The 22,219-nt window shown below is 42.0% G+C and overlaps 1 protein-coding gene across 1 annotated transcript in view; it reads left to right on the top strand.

Annotated features, from left to right (window-relative positions):
* dedd (death effector domain containing) overlaps positions 1-7,256 on the top strand; it is a 30,103-nt gene extending 22,847 nt beyond the window's left edge. Inside the window, exon 5 of the mRNA XM_079273041.1 lies at positions 4,174-7,256. Within this exon, the coding sequence (XP_079129167.1) occupies positions 4,174-4,580 (407 nt within the window). The 3' untranslated portion in view covers positions 4,581-7,256. The remainder of the gene's footprint in view (positions 1-4,173) is intronic.
* Positions 7,257-22,219: the final 14,963 nt, after the last annotated feature.

Below are 22,219 nucleotides of genomic sequence, written 5' to 3'. Positions count from 1 at the left end.
GGGAGGGGGAGAGGAGACATAATCATCATGTTTGACACACAGGAGGTTATAAAATCACAGGCTTCATCACAAGAGGAGCTCCGTGGATTGTATCGAGCTGTATTCACTGTCTAGCAAGCCACCGGTCGCTGTTTACTACAGCTGTAGGAACACAAAATAAACTGATTTGGCTGTGATTTAACGGAAAATAAACCGACAAAAAGGGACTCCGAAATAACTACATAATGATGCCGATTTGTACTTGTCTTCTCCGACAAAAAGGGACTCCGAAATAACTACGTAATGATGCCGATTTGTAGGTTACTGGTCTTCTCAATGGAGCTCTGATGGATCGGTGCTAGGCTATGCTAACATTGTAGCAGCTCCACCAGCACTCAATAACGTCACATAGACGTAATTACGGCAGCGTCTATTCATTGTTTGTACCGTATGGTTTACACACACACATGTATACACATAGTTTGGTCCGGTCTCTATTGATATGAGGTATCGTAGAGCTCTGGGTGAACACAGACGGCTACAGGATTTATTTCCTGATTCAACAACGGCAGGATGACAGGGGGAGCAACTCAACGCTGATAGGCTATCGTGCCACAGCGTCACGCGATTATGTCGCAGAAGTTGAAAAATTTCAACTCGCGCGTTGGCGATTTTGCGGCATCCAACGCGTCCACCGCACTGCAATAACGCGTCGCGCCATCGCAAAATCGCGGCGCGCCAGTCTCATCGCGTCTGCGCATAGACTTTGTATGTAATCTCGACGCGCGTCAAAAAATCAACGCGACCGGTGTGAACGCAGCATAAGACCTGAATGACTATGAGAGAGAGACAGAGAGAGAGAGGGAGAGGAGTGTATGTGCGTGTGTGTCTGTGTGTTTATCAACATCACTAATTGGCTCAATCGCGAACACCTGTGTGCCTGAAGACATTTGAAAATATTCTCCATAGAGATCCCATTGAAAATAAAAAGCTTAATAATTCAAAAAGTTTAAAGGTTAGAAATATGAAAAGTCATAGCAGACCTCTGGTGAAAGAGCTGAACATTTTAATAGTTGAACGGTTTCTGTAGCTTAAAATATGAAGGAGAAGAAGAGGTGCGACGGAAGAAACAGCATTCCAACAATAATATTGATTTCAAAAAAAAAAATGCTGACTCGCCAGCTGTTCAACTAGAGCTGAAATACTGATTAATCACTGAATAATAAATTAGTTTTTAGCTTAAAGTAAATATTGTCTTATCACTTAATTGTATTAAGTACACCAGAATGCTACATTTTAAAGCTCATATTTAAAATAAAATTCTCGGGACCATGCACTCCCCCGGGTTTCGGGCTTGTCACCTTTTTCACCTCTCATGAGTTTGCAGGTATGGGTTTTATGTGATAGGAACCATTGTTACGTCCAATGTTGCTCTGGGGACATATTTAGCAGGTACCAGTGTTGCCAACTTGGCACCTCTCTCTCTAAATCTGGCGACTTTCCAAACCCTCATGGCGACTTGTTTTGTCAAAAGCTACTAGTGACAAATCTAGCAACTTGTTCTGGTGTTTTGACTCGTTAAGGCACGTACGTTCTGCACTGTCGTGAACGAGCAGCGGGTTTTGCCATGAGCACCTCTGCCGCCCCAAAGCACACACAGGCGCAGCAGTCCCAGCTGCAGTCAGAGCAGAGAGGAGACATTACATTTACATTACATTACAGTCATTTAGCAGATGCTTTTATCCAAAGCGACTTACAATTCAGAGTCTATCTAGCCAGGACAGAAAACAGCCGTGACCGGGTCGATCGGTCGCAAGGACCTCTGAGCGACGGGGCAACCGATCGCCCCGAGGCAGCAGAGCGAAGTGGTCGGGCGGGGGTGTAGGGCTTGACCATGGCCTGGAGATAGGAAGGAGCTGTTCCCTTCACTCCCCTGTAGGCTAGCACCAGAGTCTTAAACTGGATGCGAGCTCTTACAGGGAGCCAGTGTAGAGAATGGAGAAGGGAAGTTGTTTGGGAGAACTTGAACACCAGGCGAGCTGCAGCTTTCTGGAATCATTAATAAGTACAGGAAAGGCCTCCGTTTTGTGTCCATCACCCTCCCTAAAGCTTCTAACCGTGACTTCAGATGTCTGTTCTGTAGGTTGATGTTATCCGGCTAGCTTGACACCCCTAACTAATACCTTTTTCAGCTGAAAATACATATTTGCTAACATTTGAAATAAAAAATAACTCATCACTGCATTGGTACCTCCATTGTTTTCTTCATTAGTCCTCTTCATCCCTTTTGTTTCCTTGCTTGCTTCAGTTGTTCCTTTACCTTTTCATCTCTTTCTTTCTCCTTCTCTTTTACTTCATTTGCTATGTTAAGTTTCTCTTCCCTGTCATGTTTACCTGGCATTATCTGCTAGTAATTCGTGGGTCAGGTTTTTTTTAATACCTGCACCCATCATGCATGCAGAGAGAGAGTGAGTGAGTGAGTGAAGGTGTGCAGAGAGAGAGAGAGCGTGAGAGAAGGTGTGCAGAGAGAGAGAGAGCGTGGGAGAAGGTGTGCAGCGAGAGAGCAGGACCGGCAGCTGCTGGTACATCCTTTTGGGCCTGCAACCAGCAATGGGAAAGCTTGTCTGCACACTGCATAAAAAATTTGTGCCGGTGATGCCATAGGGTGCCGTACGTTTTCAGTGTCTGAAAGCGTGTGGTGTTGTGTGATAGTGTGACCGTTCTGAACAGTTTGTCCTTGAGACATTATCAGACGACAAACTAGCTCATTTCGAGCATACCCCACACTTGAGTCTTTAGGCTTGTACATGCACCAAGCAATTGTCTAAGGCAGGGATTCCCAAAGTGGGGTGCGCGCACCCCTGGGGGTGCGCGAGCTGCCTCTAGGGGGTGCGCGAGAGGAAAGGTGTAATGGCGGTCTGATGGTGTAATAATATTAAATATTAAAAAAAAATGTAATTTTAATTTAAAAACTGTCAGGTGGGACATCTGAAGCTATCAGTCGTAAAAGAGGAGAGGGACAGAGAGAGAGAGAGGAATCGGAGGCGAGGGGAACGGAGAGGTGCAGCACAGACAAATCGGGAGCACATCGGCCCATCGCGGAGTCAAGGTGAAAAAGAGGAAACGAGAGTGAGCATCAGACTGGGAAAAAAAAGAGGAAATATGATGAAAAGTATGTGTGTCTGGGCTTCACTTGGATTGGCAACGCAGATTCCCCAAAGCCACAGTGCGTGGTGTGCAGCGAGGTTCTGGCTAACAGTCTGAAGCTCTTATTTACGTCGCCACCTGAACACCAAGCATGCCAGTGCAAGTCAAAAGCCCCTTACATTCTTTATATCGAAATTGGAGGAGTTACAAAACAGCCAAAACAACTGGAGTCTCATTCATGTGTTGGGTCTATAAATGACGCACTACAGGCTTCATATCTGGTTACAGAATAGCGAGAAAGGGGCTACCGCACACAATCGCCGAAGACGTGAGCTCGCCAGCTGCCAGAGAGATGGTGGAATGTATGATTGGGGAGAAAGAAGCAAAAAAGTTATGCATGATCCCGATGTCCAACAACACTGTGTCGCGCCGCATCGATGCTTTGTCCGAAGACATCCTGGCTGCATTAGTCGCTCATTAATTGTAAATTAAATGTGATAATCTGCCTCTGAGCCTGTGCGTGTGTGCTCGCATCCTGATTGCTCTTTAAAAGTGACGCCTTGTGTCACTGAAAGTTATTGAAACTTTGTTGCAGTGTTTCAGGGCGTTTTCACACCTTCAGTTCGTTTGCTTTGCTGCAGTTGCTCCTTTGTTCGGTTTGTGTTCACACTGCAACATTTAACAGCGGACTAAATCTTGTAAACAAATGCCACGCGCGAGCAAACTGTTCTCTCATTGGTCCGATTCTTATGCGGCTATGAAGGCTTAAAAGGCTCTGTTGCTTCTTTTTTTTTTTTTTTTATTAAGGGGGGGGGGGGGGTGCGCGAACCCAGTCGGGCTGTAGAAGGGGGTGCGCGGCCTAAAAAGTTTGGGAACCGCTGGTCTAAGGGCATGCTGGTTGCCAGCTGTGGCTAAACTATGATTGGAATCATTTCAGACATAAAATGTTGGCATTATTTGTTTGCTGATTTGTTCTTGTCCTACTCAAATAATCAAAGTAGGGGTCTCAGCTGATCTTTTTCTTTCTTACTTTGTGCTCTCCTCTAGATATCCGGCTCCGGGTTCGTGCTGAATACTGCCAGCACGAGTCTGCACTTCAGGGCAACGTCTTCTCCAATAAGCAAGAGGCAGTGGAGAGACAATTTGAGCGCTTCAATCAGGCAAACACTATCCTCAAATCCCGAGACTTGGGCTCCATCATCTGTGACATCAAGTTCTCTGAGCTTACCTACTTGGATGCCTTCTGGAGGGACTACATCAATGGATCATTGCTAGAGGCCCTTAAAGGGGTCTTTATCACAGATTCCTTAAAACAGGCTGTGGGCCACGAAGCTATAAAACTGTTGGTCAATGTTGACGAGGAGGACTACCAGGCTGGTCGGCGTAAACTGCTCCGTAATTTGGTCACAAGTGGAGGGAGCCCACAAGGCGCTACCAAAGACTCTGTATCTTAGAAAGAACTGCTGTGCCTCCCCCACAGGAAATAGGGTGAGATGTGGTTGTGTCATTGAAGGTACCTGAAGTGTGTGCCTGAAAGGAACTGAAGGACTTCTACACACCGCATTGATTCCTTGAGAGCTAAGGTCATAGGATATCGACATGGCACCCTGAAGCATAGCATGCAAGGCGATTTCATTTTCTTCACGGAGGAGAATGCTGATTAATGCGTGCATTGAATTGAACTAATTTCTGGTATATTTGCTCATTGAAACACTTTTGTTAAGTCAAATGATAGGTGATCTTCACAACCTGTTCAAAGTCCAGTTCTTTTCATTACAGGAAAAACGCTGAAAAGTTACTCCCAGTGGGAGTTGTACCCTATTGTCAAACTGGTTATTTTATTCCAAGTTTTTTTAGGTACATTATAGATTGATTGGATCAACCCAATGATAACAGTGGTTTGTATGTTTATAGAAAGGCACAGACCAGGCTTTTACACACCAGGATTAACACCAAAATTCAGAATACTTCGACACAGTTTGAATCGTTGATGCCTTTATTTACACCGCCAAAGCTCGGAAAAATCAACCTTGTTTTTGAAAAAAAGTATATTGCTTTTCTTGCTGCATAATATTTGCATTCTGTGTTTTCATGACAAAAACAATGGTTCGGAATAATAAAATTGACGTGGAAATGAATTGCACCAACAAAAGAAAAATACCCAGGGTTTGTAAAGGCCTTCCGGTTACAATTTGTTTTTCTATTTCTTTCCGCTTATTATCCTACTGTCTCAAGACTGCCAGAGTTCCCTTGTCAGTAAAGATGAACTGTTTTAGATTGTTTTTTGATTGGCTCACATTTATTCACTCTCGACATCCTTGTGTCTTGGCTTTGTTTTAACAAATTCTTTGTTTTGCAATCTGGCTTGGTAGAGCTGTGATTCTGGCCAAATGTGAAATTTCAAATGTCCGATCACTGCCAATAGTTAAACATTTGTGGATCGTTTTAATGTGTTGGATCCTATCCAGTGAAACATTGAATCATTCACTGGTGCGTTAGATTTGTTCGGATTTGCAAATCGGTGCCAGTCAGAAGTACAGGCTGACAATAGTCAGCCTGTACTTCTGACCACTCTCTGTCTCACTCATGTTCTGTCCTGATACAACACTTAACTTTTTTTTAAATTTGAAATAACAACTCAACAGTCGGTGAAAGTCACAGCTAGTGTGTGTGGAGTCATCTCATTTGAGATCAAATCCATTAAATCCTTATTTTTTAAATTTTTTTTTTACTATGGACATGTCATGCCTCTTGGTAGATCAAGATGTAGGTCAGTCCACATGCTCAAAAGGCGTTATGAGCAATAGTTGCACTGACTTCCTCATCCAGTCACTTGACGGCCTGTTGGAGAAACAACCAGGTCTCTCCCTGGAGAGGGCAGGGGCTGTTACATCAGTCTCCGTCAGGAGGTTGGCTTCTCCAAAGACATTTGTCGCTGTGGGACTAATTATTATCTTATTCACAAATCGAATTGGGGATTCTGTTAAGGTTCTGAAACAGAGCACTGTGCACACCAACATAGTAAAGTCATGCATGGTAATCCTACACAATTCAGTGTGCATATCTAGAACAATGACGTGTTTCTAATGGCAGAATATCCCTTTTACAGTGTAGTAATAAATGCTAACTGGTATCCATTAAATTAGCTTTTAAATTCGGTGTGTGCCTGTGACAAACCAGTGTTGACAATATTAATGATAACAAATGTTGTGCAGTCATAAATAACACTCAGTGACTTTATTGGGCACACCTTTCTAGTTCTGGGAAGCCCCCCAGAGGAGCCTGAAATCCATATGACAACGTCAAAAGGTCCTGACATACACAGCCAAGAGTCTTCAGTTATGTGCCGTTGAGCTTCAGTCGGCAGTAGTTTTTGTGTGGTTTGTCCCCATGTCAGCCCTTATCACAAGCTAAATAATGTATTATATGTTGCAGAATTATATTATTATATTCAAAGCATATGTCAAAAGTGTTTAATTGGATTGACAGTGGCTGAACAAAAATTATGTTTAGTGACAATGCCCTTCAAATTCCTGGTTTTCACAATATTTGAGCACAGCAGCTAGTATGCTATGGTACGAGAATGATTGTGGTTACGTTTAATAAATAGGCACATGTCAATGACCGGATGTAATTTCCTGTGTCCTAGATAGACACACACCTGCCATCCATCACCCCGCTTTACGCCCTTACTTTTGAATAGCTGCATAAAGGACACAACTTCCGCCACTGAACATTAACGTTCGTTGTAATTCACCTAATGTGTAATTGTCCAATTTTGACACAATTCCTCGGTATACTGGAATAGAGTCAACACCAATGTCAAAGGGGGCGCCATAAGTGTAAATTTTCAAAATATACAAATTGTGGCTTTAAAAAAAAGAGAATTTGACACTTTGGGTTTCCATTGAGTCATAACCAGTCCTAATACACCAGTAATGGCATATAAAAGTACCTTTGTTTGGAAATGTTTCAGTAATAATACATTGAAGACGAAACATAATGCTGTTTTGTGATTATTTTAAATTTTGTAACAGAAGTAGATAAGAGACTGAATGTCACTTTAGTTAATTGTCATTTGAAATGCCAGTCTCTAATGCTAACATTTCTTCTTTTCTGTTCAGTGCAAGTAGCCAAACATGACATAAAAAAAATCTGTGTACCCTTTTAAAAGTTTCGTGTATTTCTTTCCCAAATATATTCCTGCTAAAAACGCCCTATTTTATCTCTGCTATCGCACCATCCACATTCTCAAACATATAAGTCATGATTGACAGGCCACTATTGCTGTGAATTATAGAGTAGGCCTACATTTAATATTTTTACTCCAGTGGAATTTCATGTAAAGGTTGCAAGTCTATCTATTATATAGGTTGGTGTATGTTATGTTGATTGTTTGTTAGTCAAATGCAGCTGTGTCTCATGCAAAATTGCATCTGTTATCTCCACAAATGTCATAGAAACACATTGCTAATATTTTGTAAATAACCTTATTGGGTGTCAGTTTTTCTTATATCAATTTTGCTTTTCTCAGAAAACAGACAAGTAGAACTATTAATAAAATAAATGGATGGGTTTTGTGAAGTCCCGGTCCTAGTTCTCTTTTCATGTAACACTGAACAGTTTCCAGACAAGAAAATACAGAAGATGTATCTAAACAAGTGGCTTCCTTATTAATCAAACCTTGTACCACTTTCACACAAACCCTGTGAAATGCGGAATGTTTGAATACATGTTCAAACCTTGTGTGATGATTAACATTAGACTGGTCCTGGCTGCATCTCATTTCGCTTAGACATGTGTCCTCATTCCTCTCAGTCACCTCTTGCGCCTCAGCTTGTCACACTAATGTCGTGTGAAAGACATGAATGAATGAATGAATGAAATTTATTTATAGAGCGCTTTTCACAGACATGACATCACAAAGTGCTTAACAGCAGAAATTTAAAAGCATAAAAAACCACAATGTGACCCTATAAATTACATACACAAAATAAAATAAAAGATAAAAAATAAAACATATTTTAAGAGCAGGTCTAGGACATGGGTTTTTACTCAAACGCCAGCCTAAAAATGTGGGTTTTGAGCTGGTTCTTAAAAGTATTCACAGTATCTGCGAGGCGTAGAGTTGCAGGCAGAGCATTCCAGAGCCTCGGGGCCACTGCCTCAAAGGCTCGGTCACCACGGGTCTTAAATCGTGTGCGTGGGACTGACAGAAGGCCGAGAGCGTTTGACCTGAGAGTGCGGGCGGGTGAATAGGGGCGAAGTAGATCAGCTACATAAGTCGGAGCCTGACCGTGAAGTGCTCTGTAAGTGATGGTGAGAATTTTGAAGTGTATCCTAAATGCTACAGGGAGCCAGTGGAGAGATCGGAGTACGGGGGTGATGTGAGACCGTCGATTTGTCCTGGTGAGTAATCTGGCGGCAGCGTTTTGGATTACCTGCAGACGGTTGAGAGCAGATACACTGAGTGATGTGAAAAGTGAGTTACAGTAGTCAATGCGTGAAGAGATAAATGTGTGTATGATCATTTCTAAATCAGGTGTTGATACTACAGATCTCAGTTTACTGATATTTCTTAGATGGAAGAAATATGATCTGGACAGCTGCTTAACATGGGGGTCAAACGACATGGATCGATCTAAGAAAATCCCTAGATTGCGCAGGTTGCAATGGGCAGCAGAGGAGAGTGGACTGATAATCTGCCTGATCATGGGGACAAGCTCCTCTGGAGCAATAACTAGGACCTCCGTCTTAGAGTCGTTGAGTTGTAAGCAGTTTTCTGCCGTCCAGTCTCTGATGGCATTGACACAGTCCAGGCGCCTAGTTAATGTGAAGGCCTCGCTGGGTTTGAATGACAGATGGAGTTGGATATCATCTGCATATTGTTGAACACGGTGGAGGTTTTGCGAAATCGTGATGTCTCTACCGGCAAAGCCTTGGTTAAATCAGGCATATGACTGAGGCTCTTATAAGATTGCACCTGTCACACAGACATGTTTCTGTGGTCACACACACACACACACCCATGCGCGCTTCTCGGTTCATGCCGAGGGCAAGGGGAGGCCCGAAGTTCAAGCAGAGGGCGAAGACTGAGGCGCCACCAAGGCGGCCGGAAAGAAAGAGGCACTAAAACAGGTGCCGGACAGGAGGGTAGTTAGTCATTAGAATAAGAGGGTAGTAGAGACTTCAAAGACAAAGTCACTAGACCGAGTCGGCAGTCGTAGGAATGTAGGATCATTAATCATATAGAAGCGGGTACTTATATCAAAGCATACCCGGGTTTAAGGTCACGTGGGAGAAAGGGGGAATTCATGTGTCATCCACAAGTTATGTGTGAAGTGCTCGGGGCCCCCAGCCCCAGAAGAGTATAAATAGTGACAGTTTTAAACCAAGAGGAGGTTGTGCGGAGTCGTGTGAGTGGTCGTGTGAGGAGTCTCGAACAAGAACTTTTAAAGTTTTAAAGTTTTAAAGTTCTACCCCCGTGCAGGCAGAAGCCTGCACGGGGGTAGAACTTTAAAACTTCTTGCAGACCTCCGGACTTTGAGAGTCCGAGTTTTTAAGAATACTTAGAAGATTTTTTGAAGTTGAGTCAGGAGAGAAAGCTCACTCGGTCTATTCCTGCGCTGGGTGAATCATTAACTTTTTCCTCCATAGACTACACAGCCAGCCAGTCTGCTGGCTGAGTCAGAGTTTTTAAAGATCATTTGTCTGTAAACTGCTCTGAAGGGGTTTAAACACTCTGGTGATATTTTCTTATATTTTTCAGTTAACGATTTTTTTTCCTCTGTCTTTTGGACCAAGAGATTATACTTTGATTAACGATTTTTTCTCTGTATTTTGGACCAAGAGACTATACTTTGATTTAAATGCAAATAAATAAATAACGAATCAGTTTCTTCGACCAAATCCTTTTCTTCATATTTTCTTGAGAAGCCAGCCCAGAGAGGGGTTACGCCTCAGCAGATCCCCTTCGGCCCCTGAGGTAAGTTGTGTTTGATCCAGCTCGGTACACTACTGATTGCATTCTTTACATGCACAAACCACACTGATACTTATTCGAATTAGTTTCGCTCTAGTGTAAGCAATGACCCCCGGACGAGGCCCGCTTGCGTATTAAAAGAGCTTTATAACGGTTTGGGCTCTAAAGCAGGGTCCTATCAATTTCGAAAAGGTTAAGGAACAATGTACGTTAAAAGAAAAAGTTAATACTTTTATAAGACCGACTGCTAGTCTGAGCGACCGAATTACACTATCAAAGTGAGTTACTGTGGGTCGATTCAGACGGGACAGCAAGCAAGCCATCGACCTGGTTTGTGTCGGCAATTGAAGAATATTTTAGTGCAAACTTAAAGTCCGGTAAAAGTCACTCTTAAAGTAGAGCAGTGCGCGAGGCAAAAACAGGGACTGAGAATTCGGGAACCCTTCCTCCCGAATATCTCCCGCAGGGCCAGGTGTGAAAATCATATAGGGAACGAATTAAAAAGCGTTTCCCCTCCTTCAAGCCAAATCTTACGGCACCAGGGGTACACACAGGGAGGGGCCGACTCCGCCGGGCACGAGTCACGTGGAGTCGTGGTCCCTCTGGTGGATCGCAAGGGTTGATCCACCGCCGGCAGGCCCTCCTGTCTTCTGCGCATCAATGTTGGCACGGAGCAAAGTCTGCTCAAACTTTTGTGCGTTTCACACGAAAGGCCTCCTATTTGCTTATTACTAATTATTTCCAGATAAATTGAAAACATTTACATAAGGAATCTAGTTTTAATAACCCAAATAGAAATAATAAAAAATAAAAAATAAAAATTAATTAATTTTTCAATTTTTTTTTATTATCGAATAAAATAATTAAAAATCGTGAGGGGTCACCCCCCATATCACGTAACAATATAAATGATAGGACACATTATAACTTTTTATAATCTGTCCCAAAGATAAAGGGAAAATAACAGAGGCTGTCCGTTAACTTACTCATTAATCTGAGTTTAGTCACTGCTGCAGCAGACGCATCTGTAGGGCAGTCAAAATGACTGATTCATTCAAAACATAAGTTGTTCTTGTTTTTTAAATTGCACAAGTGAGTTATGTATACAATCAGTCATATTAAGGGCAGTGGTACTGATAATTATCGTGCCAGTACAAAGTCAACAGTGGGGAGATGACAGGACGTGAAGACAGAAAGGCATTGCAGTTCGTGGTCAGTCAAGAGGAACACTTTTTTATAATTGACAGATAGGAAGAACAGAAAAACATGACTGCAGCAAAAAGCAAGACGTTTGCAGCAAATAAGGTAGGAATAATAAGGTAGGAATTCTGGCAGACAACTGCTAATCACAAAAATTTAAAAATTTATGTATTTATTTTACTTCTTTATTTCACACGTTCATCATTGTATACCATAGTGCAGGGGTCTTCAACGTTTTTCAGGCTAAGGACCCCCAAACTGATAGAGAGATGGAGAAGGGACCCCCAACTATATATATTGTATAAAATTGTGTTTTATATTAAACTGGACCTAGTGCCATGTATAAACATACCTCTTTATTGCGCATTCAATACTAAGCAATTCAAACAATACACAGGTTCATATATTCATGTCTTTATTTTAAACATGTGCAAGGTACAGTGAGTAGGGAGGCCGTGCCACTGACATTTATAAACACACCTTGTCAGCTGATACCAATGCCAATATCAACATTGTCTGTCAATTGCATGATAATCATGCATACAAGCTATTCAAACTGATGTTTTCATTTTAAACATAAATGTGGAAACTAAAATGAGCGATAGCCTATTAGTGCCACTGCCATGTATAAACATACCTGTTATATTTCATACAATACTGAACTATTAAAATGATGGACAGATTCATGTTTGTTTTTTTAATTGTCTAATCAGCCAAAAATGACATGGACCCCCTGCAGTACCTCCGTGGACCCCCTAGGGGTCGCAGACCCCCTATTGAAGACCTCTGGTTTAAAGCGTTGTTTTTTTAAGTGTGTGCTTGGACCAATCTTATTCACCTTATATATGCTTCCTTTAGACAATATTATCAGAAAACACTATAAACTTTCATTGTTATGGAGATGACACCCAATTATATCTATCTATCAAGCCAGATGAAACCAACCAGCTCGCTAAACTACAAGCATGTCTTAAGGACATAAAAACCTGGATGAACTGCAATTTCCTGATTTTGAACTCAGACAAAACTGAAGTTATTCTATTCAGCCCAGAACACCTCTGAATTCAATTATCTAATGATATCCTTAGATTGTTTCTCTAGATGGCATTGCCCTGGTATCCTACACCACCGTAAAGAATCTCAGAGTTATCTTTGTTTAGGATATGTCTTAACTCCCAGATAAAACTAATTTCAAGGACTGCTTTTTTTCAATATATAAGTAACATCTTTCCAATTGATCGAGATTGTTGCATGTGTACGAACAAAAACTAGAGAAGAAAATAGATCATATTACTCCTGTGTAGCTGCTCTGCACTGGCTCCCTGTGAAATTAAGAATGGAATATAAAAGTCTTATCCTTACCAACAAAGTCCTTATTGGTCAGGCACCATCATATCTTAAGGAGTTTATAGTACAATATTACCCCACTAGAGAGCTGTGCTTCCTAAATTCAGGGTTACTTGTGGTTCCTAGAGTTTCAAAAAGTAGGATGGGAGCCAGAGCTTTCAGTTATCAAGCTCATCTTCTGTGGAACCAGCTTGCCGTTTCAGTCCAGGAGGCAGACACACTCGCCACATTTAGGAGTAGGTTTACAACTTTCCTTTTTGATAATGCTTATAGGCTTTGCCTATCAGGTTTGCCTTGCACCAGCCCCTAGATAAGCTGCTATGGGCCTACACTTCCTAGGATACACTGAGCTCCTCTCTCCTCTTCTCTCCTTCTGTATGAATTCATGTCCCATTAATGCACACTACTGACTTTGCTTCTTCCCTGGAGTCTTTGTGCTTTCTATCCTCAGGTTTCCATGGATTGTGGTTACACCTGGACCACGGTCGTGCCTCCTTCATGGCCCTGCTGACACCAACTGCTATGACCATTATTATTATTAGTCACATTATCATTACTATTGCCGATACCATTACTGCTTTTATTATCATTATTCTACTGTATCCACTGTCATATGCATTGAATATGTTTTAACTCGGTTATGTTCATTCTGTACACATGACATCTATCACACCTGATAGAGGGATCCTTCCTCTGTTGCTCTCCCTAAGGTTTCTTCCTTTTTTCGGGGGAGTTTTTCCTGTTCCGATGTGAGGGTCCCTGGACAGAGGATATTTTACAGATTGTAAAGCCCTCTGAGGCAAGTTTGTGATTTTGGGCTGTACAAAATAAATAGAATTGAAACGGGACAGATGGATGAATAAAAATGGCTAATCCTCATGCTTGGCTCTTAGAAGTTTCAAAATTGATATGATTGAGAGACCCAGCTGTGTGTAGCTTTGAATAGTGTGATTCTTTAATGAATCTCCTTAATAAAAGGAATGTTTTCACCAAGATCTTTAAGATGGAGAAGCACCTGGATAAGCTTTGAGGGCTTGCCCAGACCTCTCACATTCGTACCTTCATAGAATTTTGCCGATGCTTTACACACACACACACACACACACACACGAAAATAGGTGCATCAGACAAATTATTTAGGTTAATGTTATTCGCCAAGTGAACAGTTGTAGAAAAAAGGAAAGAGCCAAAACCTGACTCATATCATTTTAAAACTCTTTTAATCTTGATTTCGGAGAAACATGAATTACATTATTATTTAGGGTTAGGATATTGTGGTTATTTCCCAGGCACCACCACAGAGTATTTGTCAAAAGGTTGCACTAAAGATTTTAGTAAATTAACAACAAATCAAACATGAATTACTAAAGTTAGACAAACTATACATTTACCTACAGGATATTGATGCTACTACAATCAAATGCCTAAACTGTGACGAAGACAAATACAAGTCTTTGGAAAAGGACTATGATTATAACTAAATCAAATTACCAGCATTAACAGTGTTTCAACATACCTTTTGTTATTATGGTGAAAGGGCTAATGCATCATACCATAATGTTTTGTGCCCAGTAGGTTTACAGGTCTTGCGCAAACGTGTTTAATTTTGTAAGTTACATACTCTGCGACATGCTGAGGCAACAATCTGTAGACAGTGAAGACCTTTCTTCAGTGCTGATTAGAACCGAAAATGGGTTTTATTCTTTTTTTTGTTGACTTGAAGTTGATGCTCAAACTACTTGAATGGATGCTGCATATGGTAGGACTTGTTATTAAGTGGCAATAAGTGCAAACATGAATAAGAAAGTAAATTGTGCATTGAATTGGTGAAATGAGTAATCCCTGATTTTTGGGCTTGTTGTTAACCATTTGGGCAACAGCCCATGTGAGCTGTGGTTTCTCATTCATAGGCAGGATAGCATCGTAGTTCATTCCTGGTACTTTCAGGATGTGGAGTCCTTTTTACTGTAGGGCTTGTTTCCCAAGAGGTTATCTACCTCAGATACAATGGACTGTGATAACTTTGGAAGAACCTGTGGAATTAAAAGAAAGAGAGGATTACTGTAATTTTTCTGACTATTTACTTACTTCAAAAGAGAATATACTGTATACCAGAATATATTATAGACAGGCTTTTACTTCTGATTAACACAAAGAACTCTGGTGTGTTTGTCTATTTGACTCTAGTTGTGTTTGCTGGTGTGAAAGCTGTCAGCTGTCGACCCAACAACCGGAACAAGAAATATTTAGACAAATTGCTTCAGTGGTCTGGTCTGGTCTGGATTTTGGTCGTGTACCCAACCCTGAATGCCACCGAAGATGATTTATGTCTTTTATTTGGATTAAGCAAAGAGTCAAGCTAAGCTAAGGATTAAGATAAGAGTCACAAGAGGAGACTTAACTGTAAACTGCAGTTCTTAGATGAGGAAAACAACTACTTTTGGAGACTCAAGAAACTCTCACTTTCAATTGGTTCAAGCCAATTTGATTGCCTAAAATGATCACTTTTAGAATGAGGTAGAAATCTCACAGATATCGCAGAACATAAACAAAAACTTCACCTAAAACCCAAAACTATCTGCATGGCTAAATATAATATATATATTTTGCAATATAATATATTTGTAAAAAAATATATATTCAATGTTCAAATGTATTTGTTTGTTTTCTATTATGTTTACTTTCTAAATGGCTTTTTTGTCCACATTGTGATCACTTGTAGGATTGGTTCAAGGGAAGTAGTTTAAAAGTAGAATTTTGACACAATAGAATGACAATGACAATGAGAAGTGGGAAAAGTAAGAGTGTTACCTTAGGCGAGGCACGTGAATGAGAGGGGATGCCATTGTTATACTTCCCTGAGAGGATCCCACAGGCCAATGGAGACCATGCCATAGCTCCAATGCCTGCATTCCCAAAATAGGCCAAATCACACCCAAATTCGTGCTGTGAAGTTACTTGTTCAGTTTATTGCCGTTTTACAATATGGGGCTAGGATTAGCAGAGGCTAGGATTATTGGAGGCTAGGATTAGCAGCAGGATTCAAGCTGATAGTTAAAATATAACAGTTCACCCCATAATTCAAAATACATATTTTCCTCTTTCCTGTAGTGCTCTTGTTGTGACTACACCATGTGGTTGAAACAAAATAATTGTGCCTACATGGGAGTTCAACATCCGGATGTGGGTTAAAATCCCACCAAGCCCTACCATACGTTAAATCGTACCTACAGTATTGTGTGGTATTTAATCCAAACCCAACACTGGGGTCTCATTGGACGAGGTTCATAGGCACCACGGGGGATCTCTGTGGTACGGCCATGACGTCACTGAGACTAACATCAGCACTACCTACAGCTCTAGGTCATCCCACGCGATTAGATTTATATGTAAGGGGGCACAAACAATGTTGATGCTTGAAAGAAAACCCTAGGAATAGTTCTACATTCGCTGGTCGAACAATAGACTATTTTGGATCCTGAAGGAGAAGCAGATAACTTATCCCTTACTCCGTCAACTTTAACCTGCAGAAGGAGGATTCACAGAATCTTCAGAGGAAGAGAAGGATAACCTTTATGCTCTCTTCTCTTCCTATTCAAGTTGACATTTGCCAGTCGTAAGGAAGCCAATTCCCTTCCGAAGAATTCCCGCTGCCATACAGAAGATTAATCACAACGCAGTTTCACCAAACCAGTGAAGCTCCGGGTCCCGAATTGAATACAGAAACTCAACTGGGGCAACTGGCCAGCCAGCGTTTCTCAGATTGGAGTGAGATAAGGAGAAAAGGTGATGTTGTGATCTTCACAATAAAACATCTTTGATGTGACGTGTCGAGTCTTGGCCAATCAGCTTTAAAATGTCTACAGCGTCTTTCCCTCCGTTAAAGTTTAAGTTACGCTCCGTTACCGTTCAGATTTGCTGGGTTAAGTTAACGTCCACTGCATGCGGAACTTCGTGGACTTAACGTTCATCATTATCACGATTTAGGAGGAAAAAACGTGAATCTTTACTTATCAGGTTCAGTACACCTGTAGGCAGTCAGAACTTACAGTGATCAGGCAAAAACATGGTCAAGGAAAAACTGGAAAAGCAGAGATCTAAATCAGGAACATAATACTAGGAAATCACTGGAACGCTTGACACAGGACGAAGATGAACTTTCTCAGAGACAGGGGAACACAGAGTTTTAATACACTGGGGAGGTGTAGGTGATTAGACACAGGTGGGATCAACCAGGGTTGGGGGAGACATCACAGTGGTGGGAAAACACACAAAAGCAGGAAGTGTAGTGACCTGAAATGAGAGAAGTAAGAACACAAAATATAATAGGAAATAATGATAACTGACAAAGTAAGGAAAACACACTTCCCACTACCGTACTTTCCGGACTATAGAGCACACCGGTATATAGGACGCAACAGCTGATTTTAAAAGAAAAAAGAACCTGCGCGTAGATAAGCCGCACCGGTATATAAGCCGCAGGTGTCCCCGTTGAACAGCAAGATGCTTTTAACAGTACTAAAGTTGTCTTCTTCTATGAACATCATAACATGTCGCTCGCTTCTAAGCTAATTTTAACATTACGGCCAATGGCGAAATGCTAACCGCGATTAGCATTAGCGAATATATAATATATCTTTGTACATCTTTTCATGCAGACATACTTGCATTACAGACTAAGGTCTCTCACGGCTACCAAACGAAAAGCACTGAGTAAATAACTGTTGTTGCTCATAGCTCTGAATAGCTGTTGTGCTAGCAGCAACTGGCCAAGCCAGTTAGCCGTAAATGCTATTCAGAGCTATGAGCAACGTAGACATGCTGCATGAGAAGAGCAGCTTTTTCTCAAGTCTGCCAGTGGATCCTAACAGCGCGGTGCAGTGTGAAAGAATCCACCATCACTAACGGGTTCCGAAAGGCTGGGATACGACGAGATTAAGGGGACAGAGGAGGACAACGCAAGCTCAGGGGCAGATTTGCTACAGTTGCTCGAACCGGTAGGTACATGTCCGATTCGCTAGCTTCTAAGCTAATTTTAACATTCGGACAGCAGAGTTATATTGCAAACCAAGATCAAGCTCTGCTAGCTGCTCTGCACCCTGAGTGTCACTTTGCTCCCGAGGCAAATCTGCCCCTGAGCTTGCGTTGTCCTCCTCATTGCGCTGTCCCCTTAATCTCGTAGTATCCCAGCCTTTCGGAACTCGTAGCTCATAGCGCTGAATAGCATTTACGGCTAACTGGCTTGACCAGTTGCTGCTAGCACAACAGCTATTCAGAGCTATGAGCAACAACAGTTATTGACTCATTGCTTTTCGTTTGGTAGCCGTGAGAGACCTTAGTCTGTAATGCAAGTATGTCTGCATGAAAAGATGTACAAAGATATATTATATATTCGCTAATGATAATCACGGTTAGCATTTCCCCATTGGCCGCAATGTTAAAATTAGCTTAGAAGCTAGCGAGTCGGACATGTACTGTTAAAAGCATCTTGCCATTCAACCTTTTTTGTTAACAGTCCTAGTGAGAGGTAGGTCAAAGGTACTTCATCCATATTGTAGCGACCCTGTCAGTAACAGCTGGTAGCAGAGGGGTTGCTGGTAGCAACTGTTCTGTGTCGGGAGCTCGTAAATGTTGTGTTAGACCGGAACCGGAAGTTGCGGTTGTTGTTGTGGCTGAGAAAAGCTACGGAAAAATCCGTCTATAAATCGCACCGGACTATAAGCCGACGCCTCAAAGCGTGGGGTAAAAAGTAGCGGCTTATAGTCCGATAAGTACGGTACTTATTCTGCACAAGCAGGAGAACTAACAGCTCTCATTGAAGCATGACATCTGGCTAAAGACAGAACCTCTATACCAGTGGTGTATAAAGTACTCAAAAGCCATACTTGAGTAAAAGTAAAGATACCTTACTGGAAAACTACTCAAGTAAAAGTAAAAAGTCACCTCTTAGAATACTACTTGAGTAAAAGTCTTAAAGTATCTGATATTTATTGTACTTAAGTACAAAAGTACTTCAGTATCAAAAGTAATTTTCTGATATTAAATGTACATCACAACCTGAACATTAAATGAACATCATAACCTGTTCATTGAAAGTAAAAGTACAAGTAAATGCTGTTAATAAAAAAGCAAAGGGTCAGAATTTTGAGAATTATGAAGTTTATTCTTTTAAGTGCTGTGGCATCATGACCAAGGACATGGAGCTGTGTTGAACATAATTGGGTTGCTGTGATCCATCCAGGAGCAACAATGTTCAACATAATATATTGTACATAACTATACTTTTGCATCTACTATGAACTTATCATCATAATTCTCCGAAAAGCAATCTGACACTATGAAGGAGTTGTAACAGTGCGTTTATAAGTATGCTCATTAGACTAGAGGATGTAGAGGGCCAATGCATAATATTATGTTCAGCAAAACATATCCACTTGATGCATCAGGTCAGTGTTGTGAGAAAGGACACCTGCCTTGTAAACTCCTATGGGCCTGATTTGAACACAATAGGCAAAGGTTTTGCTCAAGCTGAATCTGCAATTGGGCGACTGCTACCATCATAACTCCATCTGATCATCCACAACATGACTCAAATATCAAAACATGATCAATACTAAAGCAGCAACACAGTCATTACTTGAAACTGAAAAATGTCCTGTTCATCTTCAAAAGAAGTTGGTTTTCAAAATTGGGAGAATTCAGCCTCGCTCTTCTTGGGCTGAAGACTCGTCCCGCGATGCTAAATAGCCTTTCACAGGCCGCTGAGGCAGGTAGAGGTGTGTTCAGCGTCACGCACAGCTTGCGCACAGCTGCGAAGGATTCCCCGAATGCTGCGCTCTCGTGGCTCCTGTCAATCCGTGTATATAGCTATAGCTAACGTTAGCCAACTAGTGCTGCACAACTGTCAACACTTCCTCAGCTCACTAACTCGCTAGCGATCCACTGGTGTTGGTCTTCGTCACCACCGTCGTTTGTTGCGGGAGTAGCAGGTGCCTCCATTTCTGCTTCCGTCATGAAATCACTCATCGTAGAGTGGAATTATACTCAGGTAGTCGCCCGCTAGCTGTAGCATCCTGGGCATTACTGGGAATCAAACACCGCGGCTTTGAGAGCACTTGTTTGCAATTGTGCATTAACGTGATTAACCAATGATTTAACTTGCTGCTAGGACCACTGATTCGCCAAACCTGCTTGCAGTGCAGTCTGTGTTCCACCACAGTCACCAACGCTGCTCTCATGATTCATTTTGTTTCTAAAGATAGATTTGATTTTGTAGCGAGTAACGAAGGTTTCAGGGGAAATGTATCAGAGTAAAAGTATCAGTTTTCTTTGCAAAATGTAGTGAAGTAAAAGTAAAAGTCAACAGAAATATAAGTAGTAAAGTAAAGTACAGATACCCAAAAAAACTACTTAAGTACAGTAACGAAGTATTTCTACTTCGTTACTATACACCACTGCTCTATACAGATAGTAATTATGCAATTGGTGTAGTTCAAGATTTTGGCACTCTGTGGAAACACAGAAAGTTGTCGTACTGCCGAGACCCTGCTTAAAAGACATGAATGATGGCAGGGATCCAAAACTATTGATTCACTTCTCAAATTACTCGACAATCTTTTGCCAATCATGTGTCATTTGTGCTGCAAATGTAGGTAGAGGTATTCAGATACCCCACACAGCACAACCAATACCTAACAAACCATTTGATCACTTACGAATGCATTGGACAGCGAAGGAAAAAGGTACTGTTTTGTAATTATACACATGTCGTCTAAGTGGGTCAAAGCATTCCCAACCTCCAAAAGATGTTAATGCTGTAGCTAAAGCATTAATTTGTACAATCATCCCAAACTGGGGAATACAAGCAAAACTCAACATAGACACACCAATTGGGGATCCAAGGAAGACTGTGGCTCAGTGTTCCCTGTCCTCTGTACCTCTGTTTAAATACGTTGCCTCTGTATTTAAACAGAGGTAACATTCGGTGTTACCTCTGTTTCCCCTGATCTCCTCTCCTCATGTGTTGTGTCATTGCCCTGTTTGTTATTGTGTGCGATGTACTCTGGGTTTTTCCTCTGCCTCCAGACACCTCCCATGGCCACACCCCTGATTAGTGCACAGCTGCAGAAACTCCAGCCGATTACCTCCCGCAGGCTGACACACCAGACTCAGATCCCACTAATCATTCCCCTGGGGATGCAGTCTGGGGTTGTCAGTTCGTACCGTCTTTCACCCTCTTCAACCCTGTGCCATCTACCAAAGGTCATTCCTTCCTGTCATTCTGTGTCGGACCAAGGGATCCACACAGGTGATCCTGCCTGCACTCCGGTGTCGGCCCACGGGAAACCACACCGTCAATCCTGCCTTCTGTACAGCGTAAAATAATGTCTGTTCTGTACCTGAATCCTGTCTCATGGTCTGCTATTGGGTCCTGTCCTGAACTCCCTCGACAAAATTGCTCAAGTGCATGAATGGGTGTGAATGGTTGCTAGTCCTGATGGGCAGGTGGCACCTTGCATGGTAGCCCCTGCCATCAGTGTTTGAATGGGTGAATGGCATGTAGTGTTAAAGCACTTTGAATCGTCAGAAGACTAGAAAAGCGCTGTACAAGTCCATTCAACGTTTACCATTCACTGAAACAAGTAGGAAGCATTGATAGAAAACAACACAAAGCATACCATAATGGCACTGTTGAAAGGGAAAATGGTACTTTGAAAAACAAACTGTTCAAATGTTGTGTAGAAACAGGACTGACATGGACTAAGGCCCTTCCTATAATGCTTCGGCAAATGAGGGCAAGAGTCAGAAGCCGAAGTAATTTTAGCCCATTTTAAATTTTGTTTTGCAGACCTTCAAATACAGGTATTGGTCCAGTGAGGAGACAGCTGCCCTCCACTGACCACTTTGAAGATGAAATGTTGCATTATAGTGCAACCCTCTCCTCTGTGCTTTCTAATATTCGCAAGCAGGTACAGGGCGCACTTCCAGCTGCCGCATTCGGCCCCCTGCAAAATCGACAGGAGATTGAGTCATGGTAAATGAGATCTTGGAGGTGAAATGGGCCATATCAGATTTTGCTAACCACAGAGACAGCAGTGATGGTGGCAGAGAGCTGTGAGCCACTGCAAGCAGATTGAAGAGCCATACGACAACTTACATCCAGCCGTGCACCAATGGAGCAGTGAGGGTGAAAAAGCTTCACCTACCAACAAGTAGTGTGCCAAACTACTAACAAGCACATCTGAGACAGTGACGTAGCCAATCACCTCACTCATTTTGGGTGGCTGGGGAGAGAGAGGAGGGTAATAACCTGATTGTCATACAGAAATCAGTGTGGTAGGAGGTAAAATCACATGTACAAAGATGATGCCTTCCCAAGAACCAGTACTGTGGTCCCCATTCAGACACCCAGGGTGCAGCCTTAGAAGATGATTATGTTGTATCCTCTTCTTATCAATCATCATTGTGATTCCAATCACCTTCTCACATGACTGTCGTGCACCCTTTTGTTCAAACACACACATTGACAGCGGCCCAGAGCCAATCAGCGTTAAGATGTCTTCA

The sequence above is a fragment of the Melanostigma gelatinosum genome (genome assembly GCF_949748355.1).
Source record: "Melanostigma gelatinosum genome assembly, chromosome: 8".
In the NCBI taxonomy this organism is placed as follows: Eukaryota; Metazoa; Chordata; class Actinopteri; order Perciformes; family Zoarcidae; genus Melanostigma; species Melanostigma gelatinosum.
Note: the sequence above shows the minus strand (reverse complement) of the source record. Positions and strands in the feature narration are given on the sequence as shown.